The sequence below is a fragment of the Equus quagga genome, chromosome 5 (genome assembly GCF_021613505.1).
Source record: "Equus quagga isolate Etosha38 chromosome 5, UCLA_HA_Equagga_1.0, whole genome shotgun sequence".
Classification (NCBI taxonomy): Eukaryota; Metazoa; Chordata; class Mammalia; order Perissodactyla; family Equidae; genus Equus; species Equus quagga.
This window is the reverse complement of record NC_060271.1, coordinates 77,901,538-77,927,403: the sequence shown is the minus strand read 5'-3', so window position 1 is coordinate 77,927,403 and position 25,866 is coordinate 77,901,538. Positions and strand designations below refer to the sequence as shown.

The 25,866-nt window shown below is 49.0% G+C and overlaps 1 protein-coding gene across 1 annotated transcript; it reads right to left on the bottom strand.

The window, feature by feature from the left end:
- Positions 1-12,093: 12,093 nt before the first annotated feature.
- EGR4 (early growth response 4) lies at positions 12,094-14,284 on the bottom strand. Its single transcript, XM_046660420.1, is given in 5 exon segments — positions 12,094-13,409; positions 13,839-14,059; positions 14,061-14,121; positions 14,124-14,211; positions 14,213-14,284. Coding segments are annotated over 5 exon segments (1,758 nt in total).
- Positions 14,285-25,866: the final 11,582 nt, after the last annotated feature.

Below are 25,866 nucleotides of genomic sequence, written 5' to 3'. Positions count from 1 at the left end.
ATGGCAATTATGAGGTTGGGGGAGGGGAAGAAAGGCATGCTGAGAAGCAGAAACAGCATGTACAAAGGCAAGGAAGTAAGACAGAGTACGCCTCCTTCAGGGAACCAAAATGTAAGCTCCATGAAAAAAGAGACATTGTCTCAGTCACTGCTATTTCTCCAGCACTTACAACAGTGCCTGGCATGGGGTAGGTGCTCACTGTTTGTGGAATGAAGGAATGGCAAGGACTTAATCAGGTGTACGGTTTAGAGAATGGACTACATAAGGCCAAGCTCAGGAAGAAGGCTGTTGGAACACAGGAAGTGGAAATTGTTAACCAAGGTAAGGAGTGCAAATAGGGAGAAGGACAGATATGTGAGCAGTTAAGGAAAGAGTGGAGAAGGCTTGGAATCATGGACAGAGTCATTGTGGCAGATAGAAAAGGAAGGGGTCAAGGACCAGGCCCGGGTCTGGGTTCTGAGCATCTAGGCGGACAAGCAGGTGGTTCAACAAGGAGAGAAAATGAAGGAGGGAAAGTTTCAGGGAGAGATATGAGTCTGAGTGTAGATTCCATGAGTTTGAGGTTCCAGTGGGCCTTGGAAGTAGAGATATTTGGTACATAGTTTGAATATACAGTTTTGACAACTTAAGCATAAAAACAAAAGTGGATGAGCAGGACCAGAGAGAGGGTGCAGAGAGGAGAGCAGGGGAAAAAGGTAGACCCTCAGAGAGCCGGGGGAGGGAGAAGAAGCAAGAAGTTCCTAAAAACTAGCACAAGAAATGGGAATTCTGAGGGGGAACCTTAGGGAGGAGGGGATGTCAAGGCGGGAAGGAGGGCAGTAGTATAAATAACAAAAGAAGTCGACAACTCAAGTCAGAGCAGAGGTGGACAGGGTTCACTGGTGACTAGAGAGGGCCGCTTCGATGAGCCTGGCTGATGGGGGTGGAGGAGAAAGTGAGGTAAGGATGGGAGTAGAGACAGTGAGTGCACACAAGAAGCTCAAATGTGAAGGGGAGGAGGCAGCATGGGAGAAGCCAGAGCAATTTTAAGATGAGAGAGACCTGAACCTATCTAAATGCTTCTCAGAGACAACCTAATTCTAATCTATAGCATCACTTCCGCTCTCCCGAGGCACGGATAAGTCAATGCCTCAGACCTGAAATTTATAGCAATTCTTTTTTTAAAAGTGCTTCTCAGAAGCAGCGAGTAGAGAGGGAGGGGATGAAGAGGATGATATTTTAATGTAGGCGGCTCAGAGCTTAATATGGCTAATAGTGAACGCACAATACCACAACATTCACCTGCAAACCTGCTTCTCTCTCATGTTTCCCATCCTAACCAACATCCTCATTATCCACTCTGCACTCTGGATGCAACCCCCAGAACATCTCTGAATTCTCAAAGTCCCCTGCAGATCTTATCAATCACTGATTTTTGTCAATCCCATCTTGTAAACATCTGACTCCATCTATTTCTTGTTTCCTATAGCCCCTGCCCCAGACTCATTATCCCCTTCTGTCTGGACCATCGATACGGTTTGGAACTAGCGTCTCTAACTCCTTCAGCTTTGAATTCTCGTGTTTTCTGCAAATACAGATCCAGCCATGTCACTTCTTCTAAAATAAATCTCTGAAGGCAGACCATCTTCTGAGAGGTAAAGTCCATCCTGTTTTGCCTGCCCTCAGGGCTGGCTTGGATCTGACCACCACTCGGCCTTGCCAGCCCTAGCTTTTGCCTCTGCTTCCCCCGTGCATCCTTAGTGAGCCCTGTGGGGCTTAGTTTACTGGGAAGTGCTGTCACATCCTCAAGTCTTGGCTCCTGCTGGTCCATCTTCCTGGGACTCCCCTATCCAATCAGTGAATTCTGCAGGCCTAGCTCACATGCTGCCCGTTCCATGGAGACTTCCTTGACCCCCTCCTCTAGCTCAAATCACATCAGAGCATGGATCGTTCCTCTTCACATATGGTAACAGGTATCACACGCTGCATGGTCATGGACCTGTTTGCACATCAGATCCCACCCCACAGATACATTGGAGGGCAGGGACAATGCAACCGACTCATCCTCACACTCTCCTCACACACAGTAGACATCAGTGTATTCTTAGAGGAATCCCACTGAATAATACATGAACTGATTGATCTCATATAACCAAAGTGATTCCCCTACTCATTGTCACAGAACTGGATAAATCTGGTTACAATCAAGTCAACCCAAGAATCACCTTGATTAACAAGTGCTTCCCTGGCTCTACTAGTCATTCGCTGGGAGGTAAGAACTTCCTGTGTCTTCTTGACACTGTCACTCTAGCAGAGCTCCAAAGCTTAGGGCTTCTCTGCTTCACTCTATTTTATCCAGTCAATAAAACGATGTCAAACACAAGGCCCATGCCAGGCACTGGGGACACAAAGATGAATAGGACAGTCGTGCCCTCAAGGTGCTTGCAGTCTAATAATCAAAACAGTGAACATTTACCTAATTATTCTGGTCAGATACCATGCTTCTCATTTAGTCCTCATGACAGCGCTGCCAAGTAGGTAGTATCGTCTCTATTTTAGAATGAAGAAATTGAGACTCAGGGTGGCCAAATCACTTGCCCAAGGACAGTAAGTGACTGTAACAGACTGTTGCTTTGGTGGCCCCCAATGAGCATGCCTCCCAGTATTCCTGCCCGTAGGTGGCCCCCTCCCACATTGACTCAGAGCTTGGCCATGCGACTTGCTTTGGCCAATGGGACATTAGCAAGCCTGCTGCAGGCAGAGGTTTGATAAGCAGTTGTACCTTAGGGCTTATCCTCTTGGAATACTTCCTCTTGGGATCCAGCTGCTATGTAAAAAAAATTGAGCTAAAATACTGAATGATTAGATGCCCCGCGTAGACAGACCCTGGAGGATGAAGGGCCATTCTTGATATACCTTTCCAGCCAGTCTCTCACCAGAACGCAGCTCACAGGTGCCAAGTGAGCCCACAGCCAGTCATGGCCAACCCACAGAACATAAGCAATAATAAATCATTGTTGTTTAAGCCCCTAAATTCTAGGGTGGTTAGTTATATACCAATGAATAACTGAAACAGTGACAAGCTAGGATCTGAACCCAGTACTACCTGACTGACTTCAAAACCCATGGCCCATAGTAGCACTCAGTAAATATTTGTTGAATGAATGAATGAATGAAGAGTGTGGTGGGCTACTAGAGAGGTAAGAAAGTCCAGGGAATTCAAAGGCAGGATGACAATTACCTTTCGACAACCATCATCCCCTTATAGCTACAAATATTCCAAAAACGAAAACAAGCTAGGCATCCCTAAATCTAGAAACAAGTCCGTGGATGTCACCAAACCCCCTCTCTCTGTCTCTCTCTCTCAAATTCAGGTCAGGCAAAATTGAGAAGTTAGCAGAGTTTGGTTTTTGATGGTCATTCCCCCTGCCCCCAACTCTCCACCATGCCCCTGGCATCTCCTCTCCCACCCACTCGGCCTTCTGGGCCCAAGAACTCTTTCTCCCTCTTTCCATATAAAATCCACATGCAGGAAAGGAGCAGAGAAGGTGGTAATTACAGAAATGGGGGAGGAAGATTTGAATTTTAATAGATGGCTTTACAGGCCAAAGAAATGAAGCTCTAAGCTCAGTGCTTTCAGGAGCCATCTGCCAGCAGGTGTAGGAGGTATTCTAAGGATGAGGAGACACCTGGAAGTGTCCCTGAAGCTGGGGAATAAAGGAATGCCCCATGACTCTCAATATCCTTCTGAATCCCCCAGGAAGGGGCTCTGGCTTGCCACACCTGGGGCTATAGGCCAAACATGTGTACCTCCCAGAGTAGTCACTCCAGCCTGGTGAAGACCTACAGAGGTCAGAGTGTCCAGTCCTCTGCTTCCTGGCAGCCCTGACACTGCCTTTTCTGTTCTAAGCTCTCCCTTACTCTCAGGTGCCTGCAAACATGCACACACCTCCCAAGGTCACACACCCCACTCCAGCACCTGGATCCCACACCCAGAAAACCATCTGGGCCCCTCACTGCAGACTGGACCTAAGGAGAGAACAGGCCCCACTCCTACTCACAGGCAAACCATAGCAAGTGCACACAGGCACCGTTTCACACACTCACATGCAAAGCAATGCAGTGGGGCACACACAGTCACCGGTGAGGCACTGAGATATGGAGACAGAAACATGCATGCACACATATGCACACCTCCAGACCATCTACACTATCACACGTGCACACTGGCACGCACACAGACACCCAAACCCTCCCACCCACAGACACCCACACAGGTGCCCAGCCAGGCCTCAACACCAAGCCCCTCCCCCACCCCATTTCAGAAGCAGGTGGAGAGGGCTGGGGTTTGAGGGCGCTCCCCCTTCTCCCTCCTCTTGGTCTCTGCTCTCCAAGGTCCAGAGTCCCACTGGGGTCTGGAGCCCACCCCTTCACCCCCGCTGGCTCGGGGAGTGACTGGTGAGAGGGGGGATGGGAAGCCTGGTCTCAAACCGTTCTGATTTTGATTCCTTAAATTAACCCCTTCCTTGCCTCTGGCCTGGCCTTGCCCAGAATCCCTCCCGGTCGGGCAGCCTCGCGGGCCTCCAGGGAGCTGAGGGGGAGAAGGAAGAGGAGGAGGAGGCAGCGGCTGGGGTCCTCCCCGCCTTCTCTCTCCAGGAGCGGTCCCCTAGCGCGCCCGCGACTCGCCCTTACCTCCTCCACCCCGCGGCGAGGCCAGGCCTCGCGGCCCTCGGCTGGGGGTGCAGAGGCAGCCCCCGCGTGCCCGGTCCAGATGCAGGGCCGCCTCGGGGCCTCGGATCTCGTTCCCCTCCGCAGCCTTGGGTGGCCGCCGCGGCTGGCGCCCCCGCCTCCCTCTCGGGGCGGGGGCGGCCGAGCTTCCCAGCCAGTCGCAGCGGGAGGGGCCCACAAACTGGGTGGGGGAAGGATGGAGGAGGAGGAGGGAGGAGGGGGCGCGCGGCCGGAGGAAAGGAAGGGAAGGGGGAGGGAGGCAGCAAGGAGGTGGGGCGGAGCCGGCCCCTCCTCCGGGGCGGGCTCTCCTGCGAGCTGGGGAGCGGCAGATGCAGCCAGGAGCGGCTGCGCCGGGACCCCACGCTTTCCGCTGAAGGTGGCTTCGATGGGGGAGGGGTCCGCAGCGCCGCCCTCGGGGTGCAGGGACCGCTCGGGCCGCGTTCCTCCTAGTGCCTGTCTTCCCGGCTTCTGGCACCGCCTAGTGCACTCTCTCTGCCCCGGGCACCTCCGGTTGTGGCCTCTGTTGCCCACCTTTAATCCGAACCACTCCCTCCTAACCCTTCCCTACCACTCGGGCTTGGGCCTGCTCCCACACGAGGCTAATCCTGGGGTGGGCGGTTCTGTGGGTCAGGAAGAGGGCAGGCAAGCTGCACTACTCGTGGGATATGCGCCACGGTCCCTAAGCGGCCTCGTGGGCTGCGCCCCTTGGCACTTGGTGACCTCAGGTCGGATGCGTGGTCTCCTTGGAGACTGCTTCAGTCAGTCCCCTTTGGGCATCCCTAGGGAACCAGGGGAGCTGGGAGTGGCTGCAGCCAGGCTCTGTGATGTACTGGGACCCAATCTTGTCCTTGAGGGTGCCATCCAGAAGCACGTGTCCCTGTCACAAATCCCATCCCGGACCTAGAGGAGGAAAGGGGCAGTGGCCTCTGGCCCTGGTTCCTTTCCACCCTCTCCCCCACCTTGAACTTGCTTAGGAGAGAAGCCCAGCTCCTCAGGATTTGAGCAAGGGAGGGGGGAGGCGCGGGGTGGGGGGGGGGGGGGGAGCAGGGTTTAAAGCCTATCCAGCTGTTGAAGCAGGAACAGTCTGGCTGTCCTAGATGTGGAGGAAGTCCACAGGGCTGCAAGTGGGCCTGAGAAATCAGACCGTGTTGCCTCCCAAGCCTGGGGCTGAGCTGGCTTGGGATTAGGTAAAGGAGAGATGGAATTTCAGGCAAGGGGTAGTACTTGGGCAAAGGCACAGAGATGGGCTTGGGCAGGCTTAAGCACCAAGGCCATGAGGGGCAGTCTGGCTGCAGCAGAGTAGAAATAGAGGGTAGCCCCAGGGTTCTCCAAAAAATGAGGCTGAGGGGGACATTCCTTGACCCCATCCTACTCCTGCTAGGGCAGAGGTACTGGGCATTTAGTATCAGGAAGGATAATATGTAGATTTGTCAGGTGGCTTTTGGGGAGAGGCAAATTTAATAAGAACTAATACTGAACAGTGGACAGTCAGGTCAAACTGCCTCCTCGCCACATCTTCTCTTCCTTCCCCTAGCTCCTAAATTTCTTTCCTCCTCCAGAAAGTCTTCTTAGATTGAGCAAATGATAAATCACTTCTCCTAAGATGTAAATGATAACAGCTCCTATTAACCAAGTACCAAGCATCATACAAATAATTTTTATGCATATCATTCAATCATCCCAATAAACCTATTGAGTTATTATTATCCCCACTTTACAGATAGGGAAACTAAAGTTCAGAGCTCAACAAATGGCATAGTCAGGATTTGAACTCAAGTCCCTGAACTCCAAAGTCTGTGCCTAAACACAGTGCCCTCCTGCCACCCCTTTGCTGTGTTAAAGCCCACTGAGCCTCTTCTGCCAAAATGCAGATTCCCTAAATCCACCTGCTTTTGCAGACAGCCAAAAATATCCATATGTTGTCTTGGTTCTACCTTTGTTGTAGCAATCTTTATCTGTCGTCACTCTTTGCTTCCTGTGAATATTCTAAAACGATTTGGGGCATGCTTGTGTATGTACAGGTGTGCTTCTGTGCATGTGTATATGCATACATGTGCCTACAGGTGTATAATCTGCATATGCATTTGTGCATGTGTGTGTTTGTGAGTGCATACATGTGTGAATGCATGTGTGTATATGTGGGTGTGCACGTGTGCATGTATGAGTGTGTGCATGTGTGAGTGAATATGTGCGTATCAGGGTGTGCGTGTATTTGTGTGCACATGTGCATATATGTATGTGTGTACGCATGTGTGCCCATGCTACATTTCACAGACAACACTTCCTGCTTGGTTGTTATGGGAACCACAGTTCTAAAAATGTTAAACTGAATCCCACTCCATGTGGGCCAGAGAAACCAAAAGAGAGAATGTTAAGTGACAGATACATCTGGGTGCCCAGAGCTGAGGCAGACAATCATGGGCTCAGCAAGAATTGGACAGGCACAGACCAGCCAGAAGCATGGCCCCAGTCATGGGGTCCCATGGCTTGGATCAGGGCCTCAGGCCTGCGTCTTCTCATCTCTCCCTCCTGACCCTTTCCCAGCTTCATGTTCTCCAACTACCTTCCTTCCTTCCTCTTCCCCTTCTCTTTTCTTTTCTCCTTTTAGGCCTTTAGGCCTTTTCTTAGGCCAACACAATAATTAAACAGTTCAGTGTGCTGGGCAGTAGGGTTGGTGATATGGCGCCACACATGTGGATCAGATAAGGCCTCTGCCCTTAGGGGAGTTCAAGGGAGGGAGGATTTGGATAATACATGGGGAGAGGGGAGAGGACAGAGCAAAGGGAGGGATGACAGAGGAGGGTGGAAGATGAATTTGGATCACAGATGGAGGGCTTTAACTGCAATGTACTTTTTGTAGGAAGGTGGAAGCTATGTTCAGTTTGGGGTAAAACACTGCGAAGAACATTTTAGGGAAATTCCATCAGTAGTGCTGTGCAATATATGGAATGGAAGGAGAAAGAATGGAGGTAAAGGGGCCATGGGGAGTGGTTTGGTAGAGTGCAGGCTTGTCTCAAACAGGGCACAGGGCTTAGAGTGTAGGGGGAGGAAAGGGCAGACATTCTGGGTTGCTTTGTCAAACTCTCACCTATATCCCACCTCATCAAGATTTTTATTCCTCTTCCCTGCCTCTCCAGGGTGAGAATCAGGACTTGAGTGAGCCTTTGTTACTGATATACATGTTGAATTCCTCAGGTGCACTGGAAAGGTAAAAGGTTGGGAACTACCGGCCCAACATATGGCAGGCACTCAGTAATACTTGTGCAATGAGTGGCTATATGGATATGCACTGGTCTTGGAACTGGAAGCCCAGGTTCAAGTCCCACTTCAGTCCCTCATCATCTGTGTGCCCTTAAGAAAATCCCCAAACCTCCTGGGCCAGTTTCCTCCTCTATACAATGAGGGGTCAGACAAGATGTTCTTATAAGCTCCTTCCAACTACATGTTATGATGTGATTCTACGTGATTGTCATAGCCATGGTGTGCATGTCTGTGGAGGGGGTTGGCATGGACTGAGGTGCTGGAAATAGGCACAGAGAGGATAAATGTGAGACATATTTAATAGAGGAATCAACATCTTCTGGCTTCAGTTTTCAGCAATATTGTTGAATAGACAAACCAAAGACCCTCTTGCTACAGAATACATGGAATGATTCACAAAATATAACAGACACCTGAAATGCTTAGCTGAGCTTGCAAGAAAGGAAAGAAAAACTACATGGACTAAAATAAGGGAACTGAGACCAAGAGATGTAAGCATGAGACGCACTGTGACTAACCCCAGGGGGTATGGGGAGGGAGGCATATGGCTTGACTGTGCTGACCCAGGCCCTGGTTGGAGTAGGAGGAGCTGCCTCTGAGAATTTATAACTACTTGAGTTAGAGTTTGATCTCACAACATCTGCGTGGTACAGGAACCCCAGGCCAAGAAATTAACATAAAGATAGGTCTCCATCAGTTGATACTCCTGGAATGCCTGGCAGAAGCAAACACAAAACTGCTCAAGATAAACATACCCTCACCCCAGGCCACAGAGTATTACTGCCCAGGTAAATCCCCACTGAAGATAAGCTCACAAGCCAAAAATTACAATACATAAAAAGAAACAGTGTGCCATGAATTACAATAGTTAAGACCTTGAAGAACTTCAATAAGATCCAACAGGTCTGGGGCCGGCCCCGTGGCTGAGTGGTTGTTTGTGCGCTCGGCATCGGCCGCCCAGGGTTTTGCCGGTTTGGATCTGGGTGCGGACATGGCGCCGCTCATTAGGCCATGTTGGGGCAGCATCCCACATGCCACAACTAGAAGGACCCACAACTAAAAAATATATACAACTATGTACTGGGGGGATTTGGGGAGAAAAAAGCACTAAAAAAACCCAAAAAAGATTGGCAACAGTCATTAGCTCAGGTGCCAATCTTTAAAAAAGAAAACGATCCAAAGGTCTGAATGACAGCCTGGATGTGGGGGAAGGAGGGGTCAAAGGTGAATCCCACAGAACTGTGATTATTCTAGTCTAGGGAACCAAACAAATGATGGCTGCTGTTAGCAGAAATTGGGTATATGGAAGGAGGATTTGATGTTAGGCAGCTTGTTTTCAAAGTGGTGGTGGGATAACCGTAAGGAGATGTTCATTAGTCACAACCATGGGGCTGCAGCTAGGGTAGAGACCAGGGCCGGCTGACTTAGAAGCCACCCGTGTAGCAGTGATAGCTGAAAGCCTGGGAATGAATGTGCTCTCAAAGGAGAGTGCTGAAATAGAGAAGGAGGGAGAGCTCAGAACTAAGTCTGGGAAGACACCCACATTTTGAGGACAAGATGAAAAAGCGGAGCAAGTAAGGAAAATGAGCTCTCTGCTAGGCCCTGATTAGGTTTGGGTCCTGGGTTTGGGTTGATTTTCTGATGGTTTGATTTTAATTCTTTCCATCTCTGGTCTAACATTCTCTTCCCTCAGAATGCCTAAGGCAAGCGGCAGTAAATGGAGCAGTTTCCCTTTGGACTAATAGGAGGGGCTTCCCAGCTGGGAGTTCCAGAACTGGGCTGGGCTCTGGTGCCAGCATCACTATTAGTCACTTCTTTGGGGTTCAGTTTTCTCATCAGTGATATTAGGCTTTGGTGGGCATGAGGACAAGATGGGGCACGATAGAGCCGGTAGCACTTGATGGAATGCTGGTGAAGGGGGCAAGGAGAGGTGGTGGTTCGATGCCACCCACCCACAGCTGGTCAGCCTTCTTCCTTTGTTCAGGTTGTGTGGTTTGGGACCAGTTGCTTGAAATCTGGTCCTTTATGCTCTTCCTTACCCAACCGTGTGTGGAAAGTGAAGTCAGGTGGTCCACGCGTGTAAGCGAAAGGTGTGATTGCTTAATACTAAGATAATGAGAGTCATCATTGGCTTATGTCTCCTTGAATCTACCTCTTCCCTATCAGAGTGCCTGACAGTCCATCACTTGAGCCTCTCTGTAGGGTTAAACACTGCCCTCTGCTGGCTACTCTTTAAAAATGTTAACTCTCCTAGAAGAGGTAATACGGAATCCTTTACCACAAATTAGCTTATTAGGTACAAGATACTCAGCCAGCAGGATAGCACTTAATACCTGGGGAGAGAAATGGGTGGAATTCTTTGACTTGACAGTTTTGTCTTTGGTCAATGAGACTGCAGGGGTGGAGGATGAGCACATCTGACAGTGGAGGGATGAAGAAGCCAGAGGATCAGAAGCTAGGTTGATCTGGCATCATACGACTGTAAGGCTCTCCTAATTTCAGAACAGCTCAGCTCAGAAGAGAAAAGAATGAAGCCCCCAGAGGGGCCCTCTCCTTTCCTTAACAGAGAGGAGTTGTTGGGGAGGAGAAATGGGGTGCATAGAGGCTTTTAGTGGTCCAAGTCTGCCCAAGGTGGCCAGATAGAGTGTAAAAGCTTTGGGGTTGGGAGCTCAGGGAGTAAAGAGGGGCCAAGTTTCACCTATTCCCCACTCACAGGATCATACTTTCCTCACTACCCTCCTAGCTCCAACCCCCCTGCCCCCAAAGACATGAAGGGTTTCACCTGGAAGGAGAGCTAGGGAGAAGGGGCTGTGGCAGGTGCATGGCAGGATGGTAAGTGGGCTGCTGCTTCCTGGTGAAGATCCTTTGTGGGAAGAGCAACTAAGGTGACTGTGAGCCTCTGGCAAGCACCCTCTCCTTGCTGGGTTGGGTCTGCCCATCAATGGTCTAACTGAATGCTGAGTCCCTTTTGGCCCTGACAGCATGTGATTCTCAGACAGATGCAAAGGCACCAGCTGGAGCCTCTGTGACACCCAATACTCTGGGTGTTGAGGAACAGCACTGAAATGCTGCAGTCTTCTGCTGCTGTCACTATTGCCTGGGGCTCCCTCTAGTTGCTGAACCTATTTTACCTCTGAGTAGGAAGCCTTTCCAAACAGTGATATTACGCTGAGGTGTCGCCACTCTAGGGGTGGGAAAAAAGCACTGGCTTTGGAGCCAGACAGATCTGTTTGACCCTGTCTGCTCCTAGCTGGGTTACCCAGCGAGTTACCTCTTTGCTTCCTCATCTTTGAAATATAGTATATGCCTGCTATCCCCAGGACTGTGAGAATTAAGGAGGATAATATATGCACAATGATTAACACCTAAGCCCCTCAACCACTCTCAAGTTCCAGAAAACACCTTGAGCCCTTAGGTCAGCTGTGATTAAATTCATTCGTTGATTCAGTACATATTTATTGAATGCCTACTCTGTGCCACAGTACCCGACAGTAGGTATGTGATGACTCCATGAGCGTGAGGATCTCCTTTCTCTTCTGGCATATATTCTCCTGACGGCGTGGTTGGGGGGAAGGGTCAGGAGCTTGGATGGCAGATTCAGTAAGCTTTTAGCACAATAATTTTAATTGCAAAAATAACCAGTTTTGTCAACTGCTTGAGAGTAGCGTCTGCTTTACAAAAATTAACAACAACAAAAAGGAAATAACCCCAAAGCAAAACGTTACAACCAATGGCTGCTGGAAACGACATTGCTGTACAAAATCCCGCGCGAGACCGGCTCCGCGCTGCCCCAGCCTGTCTCTGGGGGGTCTAGGGGAGGGCGTGGGGCGAGTGCCAGTTACAAAAGACTGCCTTGAGTCCCAAGGAAGTGCCTACTCAGGGGGCGGCCTGAGAGGACTTCCCCCAGAGCGCGGCTTCGGGAGCCCGGACGGCGGGAGCTGTCCACGGAGCTGGTGCTGAACGAGGCGTGCGCAGCGGGCTCTTCGAAGGAACTGGAAGCAGGACCAGAGGCCCGCCCCGGGGCGTGCGGGAAAGAGGTGGGAAGAGGAGCGGAAACGCGGGATGGGCCACGTCTTCTCGTGAGCGCCAGGCGGCGGCGCCCCAACCTACAAACGTATTTTCCCTTCACAGGGCGGCGAAGGAGAGGCCCAACGAGTAAAAGCCAAGGCCCTTGAGTCGCTCCTCGGCGCGCGCCTTCTGCTTGAGGTGCACCTTGCTGTGCCGTTTTTTCTCATCGCTGCGCGCGAAGCGGCGGCCGCACACGTCGCAGGCAAAGGGCTTCTCGCCGGTGTGAGTGCGCACGTGTGTGGTAAGGTGGTCGCTGCGGCTGAAGTTGCGGAGGCAGATGCGGCACTGAAAGGGCTTGTGGCCTGTGTGGATGCGCAGGTGGCGGTTGAGCTCGTCGGAGCGCGCAAAGCTGCGCACACAGCTTTCCACCGGGCAAGCAAAGGCCTTGGCGTGCGGCCGCGGGCAGAAGCAACGTGCGCTGCACTTGCCGCCCCGACGCCCCTTGCGCCGCGCCTTGGCTGGGGGGAACGGGGCCGGCGGCGGCGGCCCCGGAGGTTCAGGCACGCCACTGCTCCCGGGGATGTCCGCCACCAGAGGTTTCGGGAAGTCCGCTGCGGCGCTGCGGAGGCCCAACGGGGAAAGCTGAGGTTGCGTACTGGCCAGAAACTCTCCGCCGTCGCCGCTGCTCCCTCCCTCCCCACTAGGAGGGGTCAGGAGCGCCGGGAGGCCCTCGGCCCCCTCTCCTAAGTCACCCGGGGCCAGCGGGAAAGTGTCGTAGGCCCCCGTGGGGTAGAGTCTGTTGGCTGGGCCGGCCGGCAGCTCGGCGGGGCAGCTGATGGACAGCAGGTCTTCAATCTTGGCCCCCATCGTGGGGAAACGGGCCTCGGGGGCGGCCTGGAAGCCTCCCTGTGACCCACAACTCCCTGGGGCCCCAGCTGAGAGCAGCTCCCAGGGAGCGTAGGGGCCTTTGAAGGCCGAGGCAGTGTCCAGCGCTGGAGAGGCCGGAGGAGCCCGGAGGCCTGGCTTGACGTCGGGTGGGGAGAGTTGAGGCTCATAGAGGCACTGTGAGGGGGCACCTGCCGACGGCGAGGCCTCCCAGAACGCCTCTGGGAAGGCGGCAGCGCCCAGATCCGGGGAGTAAAGGTCTGGCTGACCCGGCAGCAAGGCGTCGGGGCCTGTGGGAAATGAGGCGTCCAACGGAGACCGGGATGCTGCCGCCTCAGGACCCGGGAAAGGCGCCAGGCCTAGGATGCCCGACATGAGGTTGAAGAGTGCCTCTGGGTCGTGCGGGTGTTCGGGTACTGCCTGGATGAAGAAGCTACCGCTGTAGCTGAGGCCGGGAGGGGGCGTGGGCGCAGGCCCCTCCAGGAAGCAGGAGTCGGTTAAGTCCCCCCCGGCGCCGCAGCTGCTCAAAGCCCAGCTCAAGAAGTCGCCTGCTGAGGAGGGAGCAGGAATCAGGTCCGGGTACATAGAAGGGCGCGCCGCGGAGACCGCAGCCCCTGCCCAAGAAGCCCCTGGTGCGCATTGATACATACGAAGTGCCTTTTGCACATTCTGATCCAGCCCGAGCCGACATAGGCCCCAAGACGCACACACAAACATGCACACGCAAAACACACGTGCACAGGCATAAGGACGCCTTGATACACGCACAGGTTCCTGCGGAGGCGCTGGTGGCCTGGTGGGGGTGGGAATGGGAGTGCGCACTCCAGGACCTCCGAGGCTCCTACCGGCCGTAGGACCCCCGAGCCTGCTACCGCCCCTACCCCCACAGCTCCAGCGTCCCAATCCCTGCATGTTCTCAGGCACCGTGCGCCCCCGCGCTGCGCAGCCGTCTGAGCACCCCCTGCCGCGCTCCTTACCTCCGGGGTAGCCGGCGGCCGCGGGCGCGTCCCTGGCGGGAAGCCGGGGCAGTTCAGCGCTGGGTTCGGAGCAACACCCCTCGGTGGACTTGACCAGGAGCGCGTCGGGGCTGGAAAACTCGCTAAGGTGGAGCATGGCGCGGTAGCGGCTGCGGGGCGCCGGGGGCCTCGCCCGCTGGGCTTGGGGACGCGCAGGTAGCGGGGAGGCCGGCTGCTGCGCGCCCCGCGCCTCGTAGAACCAGGCGTCCGGGCTCCTGGCTCCAGGCGCTCACCTCTGGGAAAGGGGTTCGGGGGGCCGAGAAGCCCTTGCTCGCTGGGACTAGGCTCGGGCGGCGGTTCCTCGCCTCTCCAAAGCGCAGCCGGGCTCCCCCAACCCGCGGCCCCCCCCACTTATATAGCAGCGGCGGCGCTGGCTCAGGGCTTCCGACTCCCCGGGCCACTGCCATTTCGGGAGGCCCCGGCACTGCCGCCGTGACGTAAATGCCCAAACATGGACACAGGATGTGTGCCGGGGACTCCCGAAAAGGAAAGCTCGGGCTGTGACGTCGCCGCCGCCGCCGCCGGGGCCGCGCCGCTACGTGCGCGCGCGCTCCCCGAGCGTGGAGCCCCGTGCGCGCCGGGGCCGCGGGTGCGCCAGGCTGGGGCGCTGCGCCGCGTGGGGCCGGACGTCCAGTAAGTGCGCTTCCCACCTGGAGGCAGCGGCCGGAGGTCGGCGAGGAAAGCCCACGTGGGTTTTAGGATTCCACACTTTGTGGTTCGAATCCTCTGTCTGCCACTTAGTAGCTGTGTCATTTAATCTCCCTGAGCATCCGTTTCCTCGCCTGTGAAATGGAGATTATTGTATATCTACTTCATAAATTTGCTATAAAGAGCACTTGGGTTAGAGCATTCGAAGTTCTTGGCACAGGAACACTCAGTAAGCCAGAGATATATTGCCTTTATTCGCTATTTGCTCACACTTGTGTGTTTTCATTTTCTTAATGGTTTTCTTTTTTTTTCTAGGAAAAATAACTTATTTAAATTAAAAAGGACCAGAATACTTGCTAATGGTGAGAGAAAAAGTCAATCCGTACCAAAGGGCATGTTCCAGATTGAAAAGTAAAAGTCCCTCTTTTCCTTACCCACCTACTTCTTGAGGTAGCCACATCTAGGGTTTTGTGTATTCTTTCAGAAAAAAATGCATATGCAAGCATACACACTGTCCTGCAATATAGTTTTCTCCCACTTATTGTAGCTGAGAGATTGCTCCATGTCCAAACGTAAAGAAGTTGGTCATTCTTTTTTAAGGCTGTATAGTACTCCACTGTAAGGGAGCTCAATTTGTCCTCTATCCATGAGCATATAGGAACTTTCCAACCTTTAGCTTTTACCAACATTGTTGTAATGTCCTTGACAATATAGATATGAACATGTGTGTGAGATAAATTCCAGTGAGTGTAATTCTGAGTCAAAGAATATGTAAAATTTGGATAGACAACTGACAAATTGTCCTCCAGAGAAGTACGGCCAATTCCTGTTCCCTCTTCCCTCATCCACAGGGTGTGAGATGCTTCTGTAGACTTTTTTTCTGCCTTCATATAGATGGCTTTTACTCTAGGGATGTCGTTCCCAGCAGCACACAGAGAATCCGCAGGATATGTTTTCCTGGAATAAGTACCTGGAATAATTGGACTTCTTTAGGAAAGAAGCCTGCCTACTCTCCTGATTTCATCTCTCTTCTGCTGTGTTTTTCCCTCTGTCTTACTTTTTCATCCTCTTTTAAAATTTTTCATTTTCTTTTGTGTCATAGCTCACTTAACTCCTTTCCGGAAACAAATTAGAAGATTAAATAAATACATGGGATAGCATGTTTTTCTTTTGGAAGAGCATCAATTTTGGGGACTCTGAGTGCTGGCAGGTGAAGAGGGCAGCAGGGCTGGGGTTCTCTCTTCCTTCTCTACTTTCCTGAGAATGAGAAAAAAGCCATTCAGGTGTGACGGGCAACAGCATGACTGGCAGTGTGTCTCCCAACCTCCCTTGCCTACTGCTACGCTCCTTTTCAAGAGATAGTGCCAAGAATGCCCAAACCCCACCAAATTCTCGGGCCTTTCACCCTATGTCCATTATCCAAGGATTCATTCATTCAATATTCATTCATTCAGTATTCATTCCTTAAGTACCTACTGTGGGCCAGAAAGTATATTTTGGTTTTTATTCTAGCAGGACCCTGAGACCCATCTCCATCCTTAGCTGCCCCACCTTTCACCCTATAACGATCCTACAAATGTGTCCACAGAATGTGTCAAACATGAACACCTGCAAAACACACACTAACACACTTGCATCTACCTTCTCCTCGTGTCTGGAAATCATACAGAGGTTTTCAGAGTCGTGCACGTGCAGCATGTCCTAATACGTGCCATAGATATAGTTCTCTGTTAGCAGCATGTATGTTTGCGTGTAGGCAATGCACATGTCTGTAAGGATTAGACACAACAGAGCACTATTTCCCTTACACTCTATTTCAGACCTGGGTTTGATTCTAATCCAAATGCGTGGCCAAGACCAGGTGAGCCCACACCAGACATGCAGGGCACACATGTCTCAAATCCATTCTGTCATCTTGCTGCCTGGGAGGGAGGGGGAGCAGAGGGGTTTGGCTAGGCAGGTGTCCAGGGCTCCCCAGGTTGCCCCGTCGGGCCAGATTGGCCAGCCCCAGGTCCCCCGTCCCTTCTGCTGTTCTTCCCTCTGCCACAGCATTCCTCCTCCTTCTGAGTCCTGGATAATTCCCCTACTTCTTTGGCAAGTTCCCGGACCTTTGCTGCTCTCTGCCAAGGGCCGTTGGGCTAGGTCTGTGTTAAGACGAGCATCCAAGTCACCCAACTTCCTCTTGTTGGAGGGCAGAGCTGGGGGAAGAGGAGTGAGTGGGAAAGGAGACAGGGAACATAGCTTGTGTTCTGAGGGGGACTGGCCCACATCCCCATCTTTGCGCCATTCACCTTCAGTGGATGCACAGACACATACTCACACGTGGGAAGGCTACCTCTGGAGGGCGATTGCATCTGCATTTGGTTCCTTGAGGAGGAGGAAGAGGAGGAGGGAATGTGAAAGGAAAATGGGCATTTTGTAGCCCTTCCCACCTCAGCCTCTCTTACCCCCAAATTTTGACAGCTTAAAGAGAGATTCTGGGTCTAGCTAGAGTAAAGGTCTTTGGGAGGGGATGGAAGAGAGAGGAGCTTAGATCTATGAGCTCCACTTTAATTCACACTGCAAATATAAAAAGACACGTTTACACAAAGGGAAATCACATACATCGAGCACTTTACAAATGTCATTTAATCATCACAAAAGCTCTGTGAAGTAAGGAATTGGAGACCCATTTCACAAGTGAGGAAACAGACTCTAAAAGGTTAAATGACTTGCTCGAGGCCACACTTCTATTCAGTGGTGGGACTGAGAATCAAGCCCAGGCTAGCCTACTCCACAAGGTAATTTAGGAAAAGAGCGTTCATTTTACAAAAGGATTCACTCCAGGACAGCTTTAGATGGAGGATCTCCCTCCACCTTGTCAAATAGGATATGATGTGCAAACTCCATCTGGCTGGGTCCATCCCTGCAAGAATTCCCTGGAGCGACTGCCATGGGTAGGAACACTGTGGGTCACGTCAGACATGTGCTGAGAAGGAGTGCATACAGGTCCTTGGAGCCAGTGTGGACATTTGTGGTGGGGGTGGTGTATGTGTGTGTGGCCTTGGGGAGGGTGAGAAGAAATTTCTGATTTCCATGGGAAAAGCTAGGGGAAGGAGAGTTTACTTTCTAGGCAATCACTGAATAGACGATTCCTGAATGAATTAATGAATGAACAAATTCATTCATCAAATGCTCATTGAGCACAGCCCTGTGCCAGGCGCTGCGCAGGCCCTTTGGATGCTGATGCTGATGCCGCAGTGGGTGAGACTGGAAGCTCTGGATCCAGAGAGGAAGGAGGGGAGGGGGATGGAGAGGAGTAAGCCTCCCTGCTCTCTCCTGGGGAGGGCCCCGCCCCATCATCATTCTGGTAGCCCTACTGCCCCTCCTTCACTCCCCACCTTGATCTTTCTGCTCTAAATATCATTGTGTTCAAATAATAGTGTATATATTTTAAAAGACTCTAAGAAGACAGCTGCCTTGGAGTATTAATCATGAAGAGGCCAGCATTCAGTCTCCATGGCGACTCCTGACAGAGAGAGCTGAGGAGCAGTTCCACATCCCACTTCCTGGGGCCATAGAGATGCAGGGACAGGGTATCTGTGCCCTTCTCCGTTCTCTCTGCCTCTCCTCTTCCCCCTCTTCCTCTCCTTTCTTCTTCTCTCCCACCCTTCCCCTCACTCCCTCTCCTTTTCTCTTCCTGAAGGATTTTTTTAAAGGAGGGGCAGAGGCAAGATCCAGCCATCAGACTAATAAGGAACAAGGTCAAGGAGGCTGCAGCAGAGATGACATTTGCCTCCAGCTGCAACCTCTGCAGTACACAACTGCCCTCCTAAGACCCCTGCGGTGCCCCTAGGCTTCACTGGCCACTAGGACAGATGGAGTCTGATCATATGTCCCTGAGGCAAGATCCTTCTCTGTCCCCTCCCTCTTCTTTGCCATGGCCAGTCATTGGTTTATGGTTTGGGTCCTTATTATTATTATTTTAATGCCCACAAAAGTAACATAGGCTCATTGGAAGAAAGACAAACATGTTAAAATGTATAATGCAAAAAAAATAAACATATCTTTCCCAACTCTATACCCAGATATACTCATTTAAATAGTTTCGTGTTGATTCCTATAGGTTTTTCTTCATGCTTATTTATTCAACATTCATCTATTCAACCATAGCATCATCATCATTTATATCAATGGTATCATACTATATGTACTCTTGTAACTAACTTAACATTGTGCCTTGAATGGCTTTCTTTTTCTCCAATCATGGTGCAGACTAATCTATAGCATTATTAACAACTATGCCAGAGTGTTCCATCATGTAGATGTACATAATTTTTTGACTCAATAGTTGCCTGTTTTTCACTACTACATATGAAGAATCTGGCTGTGCATAGCCTTTTATGTGAACTTGGTGCACCAATGGGGGTGATAACACATGCTAGCTAACATTTGTATACTGCTTACAATGGGCACTATGTGCCAGGTATTGAGAGCTTTACATATTCTCACCATTTAATCCTCTATTCTCACAACAACTTGATGAGAACCATTATTATCTCTATTTCACACATGGGGAAACGGAGGCAGGAGGAGGTTAAGAAACTTGTTCAAGCTTAGAAGCTTAGTAAACAATGATGCCAGGATTTGAACCTACAGTATAACCATAGGCTAGATTCCAAAAAGCATAATTCCTAGGTTAAAGGTACAAACACTTAAAATTATAATATATATTGTCAAACCTTCTTTTAAAAAGATCGTTCCAATTTTGAGGCCAGACAGCAGCATCTGAGAGGTAACTGGTAAGCAGAAAGAGGTATCCCAGTGATATTTTAATCTGCTTTGTAAAGATTATCAGTAAGGACGAGAATGTTTTTACAGGGCCTTGGGTTTTCCTTTTCCATGATCCAGGGGCTGAGCCATCTGAGTGGGAGGCTTCCTCATGCTCCTCACATCCCCGCCATGGGCACTGGAGATGAGGCTGTTCTGGCATGGCCTGGGGTGACAATATGGGGTGTGGGGGCTTCTGCACCCTCCTTACTTTTGTTCTTTCTAGTTTGGGTCTTACGGGAGATAGAGACGCAGAGAACAAGGTGGCTGCAAAGATTTAGGACAAGTTTCTTGAATTCTTCCACGGAAGCTTCTAAGCTCTTCTCCCACAGGAGAGAAGGGGACTATCCTTTCTCTTGTCTTCCATTCTACGCCCCTCCTTGGGCAACTCAGCACTGGACAGAGCTGAGAGGTAGGTGATCACAGAAGAGGTATGACTAGCATGGGTTCTAGGAGGGTCAAGGCAGGAGGATGGACACAGTGACGTCATGCTGCTACTCACCCTGGGATTTGGAATCAGCCTCCCACCACCCTTTGTACCTAAGCCTGGTCTCCCTTCGTGGGCAATAAGGGACTTGAATCTTGATATATGTTTTTATTTGATTAGGTAATGGTGTTCAGAGCATTGATTTTCACTTCATGGGTTGAGAAGGTGAAAAAGAGACTGAGAGGCCTATAGTTCTAGAACAGAACTGGAATCAGAATCAAGCCTGCTAAACCTACCTGGCTTGTTTCTCTTCTCCTCGGCCTCCTCCTGCTTCCTCTCACCTGAGCTCATCCCACTCTCTTCTGCCCTCTCTCATCTTCCGTCTTACAATAGTCTTCCTCTTTTCTCTCACATGACTAAAAACCTGGCCACTAGAAGATTCTGTGTGTTCTATGTGTTTTCCATGTCAGCCTGCTGTGATAAATGGATTTTTGTTCTCAGTTCCAGGTAGGAATACCAGGTAGGAATTCCCAGAAAAGACCTCTGCTATCCTCCCTAGGACAATTATCTGGCTAGGGGGCAGGGTAATATACAGCTGATAAGACCATTAGGGGCTTGCACTTGTGTTTTGAGGGCCATTCCCAGAGAAGAGGAAACCACAGGGAGCCAGGAAGCCTTCCAAGAGGCCTCTGCCTCGGGCCCTGAGGGCAGGAGCTAGGCAGCAATGGACTCTGGCAGGTTCTCATAACAGGGGCAGAAATGGATAGTTCCCTCTGCTTAACAATGCCCCTGGAGCAAGTCGCCTACTCCATCTGTCTGCCAGCTCCAAGGAACACTGCCCAAAATAAAAATCTGTAATTAGCAATTCCTGCAATCCAGAGCAAAACAATGTATTTATTTCCTAGAATAATCTGGAGCCATATTCAGCTTGGCAACCAGTGGGTCCCACACATTCATGTGGTGTGCCATGTGAAGACTCCAGCAGGGACCTTTATTCAATCAGGGCATGAGCGGGAGGGCCCTGGGGGTCCCCTGCCCAGGCAGCAGCAAGCAGGGGCCCAGAACAGAACTGACTTTATCAGTGATGTACAGCGGGTTTCTGGTACAGGGTAGTTAGGGAATGGAAGGAACTTCAACAGGACATCTAAACACCGGTTCCCATGAAGCCCACACGCCTACAGGGTCGTAAAGAATCCCATCATGGAGTAGTGACCTCAAGCCTGGGAGTCAGGGGAACTGATTCCAACCTGCGTCTGCTGTTAGCTTGTTCTGTGACCCTGAACAAACTGCCAATCCATTCTGTGCTTGCTTCTCAACTGTGAAATGGAGGTTTCTTATTTGCTCTACCTACAGTCTGCAGATTAAGAGCTAGAATTAACAAATTAAGCAGTTGAAGTGCAAGCATGCACTACAGCAATGAGAAGTGGTGTGAGGAGCAAAATATACAGTTAAGAAATAGTGGATAACCCTGCCCCTGTCTGTGTCCTGTGTTTTCTGGGCACCTCCTCATATAAGGGGCAGGATTGGCTACCATGACCTGAATTTTATGAGTAGCTTTTTCCTTCCAATCCTTGCTCTCATTCATTCATTTATTCGTTCATCTGCTTGTTTATTGAGGATCTAACATATCAACCACTTCAACAAATTATTACAGAAAGGTGTGATGCATGTGACAGTGGGGGAAGGGCAGGGTAGTTTGGGATCATAAAATGAGGCAAGACATAAGTTATTTAGTCAAGAATTTCGGGGAAGGCTTCCCTCAAGGAAGTGACATTCCAATTGAGACTGGAAGTTGGAGTGAAAGCCAAGAAAAAAAGGGAAGCTTGAGTGGGGAGAATGTTTTAGGCAAAGGGATAGCATAGGCAAAGGCCAGAAGGTGAGAGAAAGAGGGGTGGGAGAGAGAGAAGACTTCAGGGAACGGAAGGAAGTCCATGATGGCTGGGGTATACAGAGTGAAAGAAAGGAGACATGGGGTCAGGCTGGAGAGACGGGCAAGTTCAGGATAATGGAGGACCTTTTTAAGCATATTTAGGCATCCAGACTTTATCCCTAGGGCAATAAGTTGCCTTTGAAGAGGTTTAGGCTGTGTAGGAGATGGGGTCTTTATTTTAGAAAGGCCAGTCTGCCTACTATATGGAAGGTGACCTGGAGGGGAGATGGGTTAGAAGGCTGCCACAGCAGTTCAGGTGAGAGGAGGTCATGAGGCTTGAACCCTGGTGGTGGTAACAGGAAAGGAGAAGTTTTAAGAGTCAACAGCCACTTAAGAGCTAGTCTATAATGGACATACAGTTATGCACCACATAATTACATTTCAGTCAATGACGAACCACATATATGACAGTGGTCCCATAAGATTAGCATCATATAGCCTGGGTGTCTAGTAGGCTGTGCCATCTAAGTTTGTGTAAGTACTGTGTGGGAGGAAGAAATTTTCCTCTACCCTTCTAGGTTCTTCTGCTGGTCTAAGAATTGAATTGACCTGAGACAGATTAACAGGAGAAAAATAAACAAAAATTTAATAATATGTATTGATGGGAGAAACCCAGGAAAACCGAGTAACTCACCAAAATGGCTGAAGCCCTCAACTAAAATACCATCCTCAGCTAAAGATGAAAGAAAGTGTTGGGGGTGGGGAGAGTCAGGGACTTCGAAGGGAAGGAAGGCAATCTGCAGGTAGGTGAAAAGGAGCAAACACTTGGAAAACAAGTGTTTGGCCACACAGAAACAGAAGAACACAGAGGGGAGCCCAACAAACAGGCTTTTCTAGGTTCTTCCCTGTCTACCCCCTACTTCATGTTATGCTAAGGTCATAGTTTGCTACCTGGGACAGGTTTTTTAATCTGAATTCTTTTAGGCAGTTAAGGGGGAGGTAACAAGAAAAACTTTGAGTCTTTTGTTTCTTTAAAATTATCAGCCCAGGGGCCGGCTTGGTGGCCCAGTGGTTAAGTTTCTGCGCTCTGCTTCAGCAGCCCAGGGTTTCGCTGGTTCGGGTCCTGGGTGCAGACCTAGCACTGCTCCTCAGGCCATGCTGAGGTGGCGTCCCACACAGCACAACCAGAATGACCTACGACTAGAATATACAACTATGTACTGGGGGGGGCTTTGGGGAGAAAAGTAGAAGAAAAGAAAGAAGATTGGCAACCAATATTAGCTCAGGTGCCAATCTTCAAAAAAAAAAAAATAATATCAGCCTAAAATAATCCTCATGTTAAAGAGACGCATTTTGGGGTAGCAAATTTTGTTTCCCTTCAGTACACCCTATGATGTTTGCACAATAACAAAATCACCTAACGACGAATTTCTCAGAACGTATCCCATTGTTAAGCGGTGCATGTCATGTATGTGGGTAATTAGCTAGACATGGGGCAGAAGGGAGAGGAAGAAATCAGGATTGACTCTCGGATTCTGGGTTTGACAATGGAGTAGTCATTTATTTAGGTGGAGAATCAGCAGAAAAAGCAGAGTCCTTCAACCAAACACGCTATTTTATTTATGGAGCTATAATTTATATACAGTAAAAGGAGCAACTCTTGAAGTATACAATTTGATGGCTTTTTATCCAAATCAAGATATAGAACATATAAATCCCCCGGAAAGTTCCCTTGTGCCTCTTTCCAGTCAATAGACACCCCTCTTTGGGGTAACCACTTTTCTTAATTCTATCCCTATAGGTTAGTTTTACCTATTCTTGAACTTGGTATACAAGGAATCATTCAGTGTGTGCTGTTTTGTGTCTGGCTTCTTTTGCTCAACATAATGTCTGTAAGATTTATTCACTCCATGTTTTACATGTATCAGTAATTTATTCTTTTTTTAAAATCACTGACTAATATTCTGTCTTTTGAATATACCAGTTTGTTTATCCATTCTTCTACTCATGGAAGTAGGTTTTTGTTGTTGTTGTTTGCTTTTATGTTTGTTTTGAGGAAGCCAAAAGGAAAATGATTTAGAAATGAATGACAATGAAAAGATATAACAGTTATAAACCCTTATGACCTACTATATAGCTTTAAAATATATAAATAAAAAGGATGAATAAAAGATCTCATCTACTTCAGCAAAAAAAGAACATTAAAAAAATATAGTAATAAGCTCAAGAATATCCAAGTGAATCAGTGGAATAGTCAAGAAACCAAGCCACATATATAAGGAATTTAGCAAATGATAAAAGTAGAATTTCATGGTAATGGGAAAAATTTGATTATTGAATAAATGGCATTGAGACAACTGGGAAGACCTGTAGGGAAAAAAGTAGAATACATACTTTGTAAGATTTTTTAAAGTAAATTTATGTGAAAATTTTAAATGTCATTTGATAAAAGCCATCATAAAAAGAATTTAAAACAAAGGACAGTGTTGGAGAAAAGAATTTCTCTCTATATGTAATAGACATGGCTTAATATTGAAAGAGAACCTACGAATAAATTTAAAGAGACAACAACCTAATAGAAAAATAGCCAAAGTATCTGACAGGCAACTTAAAGAAGGAACAATGCAAATGATAAAGAGATAAAAACATATTCTATCTCATTGCTAATAAGATAGATGCAAATCAAACAACAGTAAGATGTAAGAGAGAAAGATTTTTACCCTTCAGACAGGCAAAAGTTTAAAAGGTTAATAATATTCAGCATTGGCTTTGAAAAAGAATGAGATGTATCTAAACATAGAGAATTATTTATGATAATGCTTATTATTACACATTTTATTTTATGATATTGTTAACTTTAAAGGCAACACAGAGCAATATACATAAAATGACTCCATTTTTGAAAGACAATTATATTTGTGTGTATGTGTTTCTGGTGTGTGTTTGTATACACATAGAGAAAGGCCTTGAAGAACATACATGAAAATGTTAAGAGTGTTTAACTTTGGAGAAGTGTATGTAAAGGGATTTTTTTCTTCTTTTTTTTTAAAGATTGGCACTTGAGCTAACAACTGTTGCCAATCTTTTTTTTTTAATTGCTTTTTCTCCCCAAATCCCCCCAGTACATAGTTGTATATTTTTAGTTGTGGGTCCTTCTAGTTGTGGCATGTGGGATGCCGCCTCAGCATGGCCTGATGAGTGGTGCCATGTCTGTGCCCAGGATTCGAACTGGCGAAACCCTGGGCCACTGAAGCGGAGCGCGTGAACTTAACCACTTGGCCACAGGGCTGACCCTGTAGAGGGATTTCTGCATTTTGCTTTATGTAACTCCTTGTTTGAATTTTTTAAACCATAAGAATGCATTTAAAAATAAAGAAAAACAGTAAGAAATTCCTTTGACTCTAGAAATCTACTCCAAACAAAACTTCCCGTAATGTGGAGCTCATGAAGCTTCCTTTTTTTTTTTAAAGATTAGCACCTGGGCTAACAACTGTTGCCAATCTTTTTTTTTTTTTCTGCTTTATCTCCCCAATCTCCTCCCACCCCCCACCCCATACACAGTTGTATATCTTAGTTGCGTGTCCTTCTAGTTGTGAGATGTGGGACGCCACCTCAACGTGGCCTGACGAGCGGTGCCATGTCCGCGCCCAGGATCCGAACCCTGGGCCGCCTCAGCGGAGTGCACGAACTTAACCACTCGGCCACAGAGCCAGCCCCATGAAGATTCCTTATAGCATCGATTGTCGTAGAAAAATACTGGACACAAACTACATATCCATCAAGAGAAGATTAGTTAAATAACTACAGTAATTCATGCCATTGAAAAACTTGTGGCTGTTGAAAATGAGATAGAGCCGTATATACTGTTAGAAAGGTGTTTCAATACACTTTAACATAAAAACTAATTGCAGAACAGTATATATTTTGAGTCCATTGAATTTTTATGAGTATTAAAAATATTAATCTATAGAACAGTAACTGGATGAATACACTTCAGACTATTAACAGGGCTAACCTTTGGAGAGTGGGGCTGAGGAGACAGAAGGAGACGGGTGCAAGTGGCAAGCCGGCCCTAAGGCCTGGATATCTGTGAGGAGAGGCCAGGTGAGGGCTGCAGGTGCTCCTGGGTGCAGAAGGTTTTGATCCCCGTGCTTGTAGTGTCCAGTCTCCTCCATGTGATCATTGTTCCATCCATTAATTCTGCTGGTTGGTATAAAAACGAATCATGAAAAACA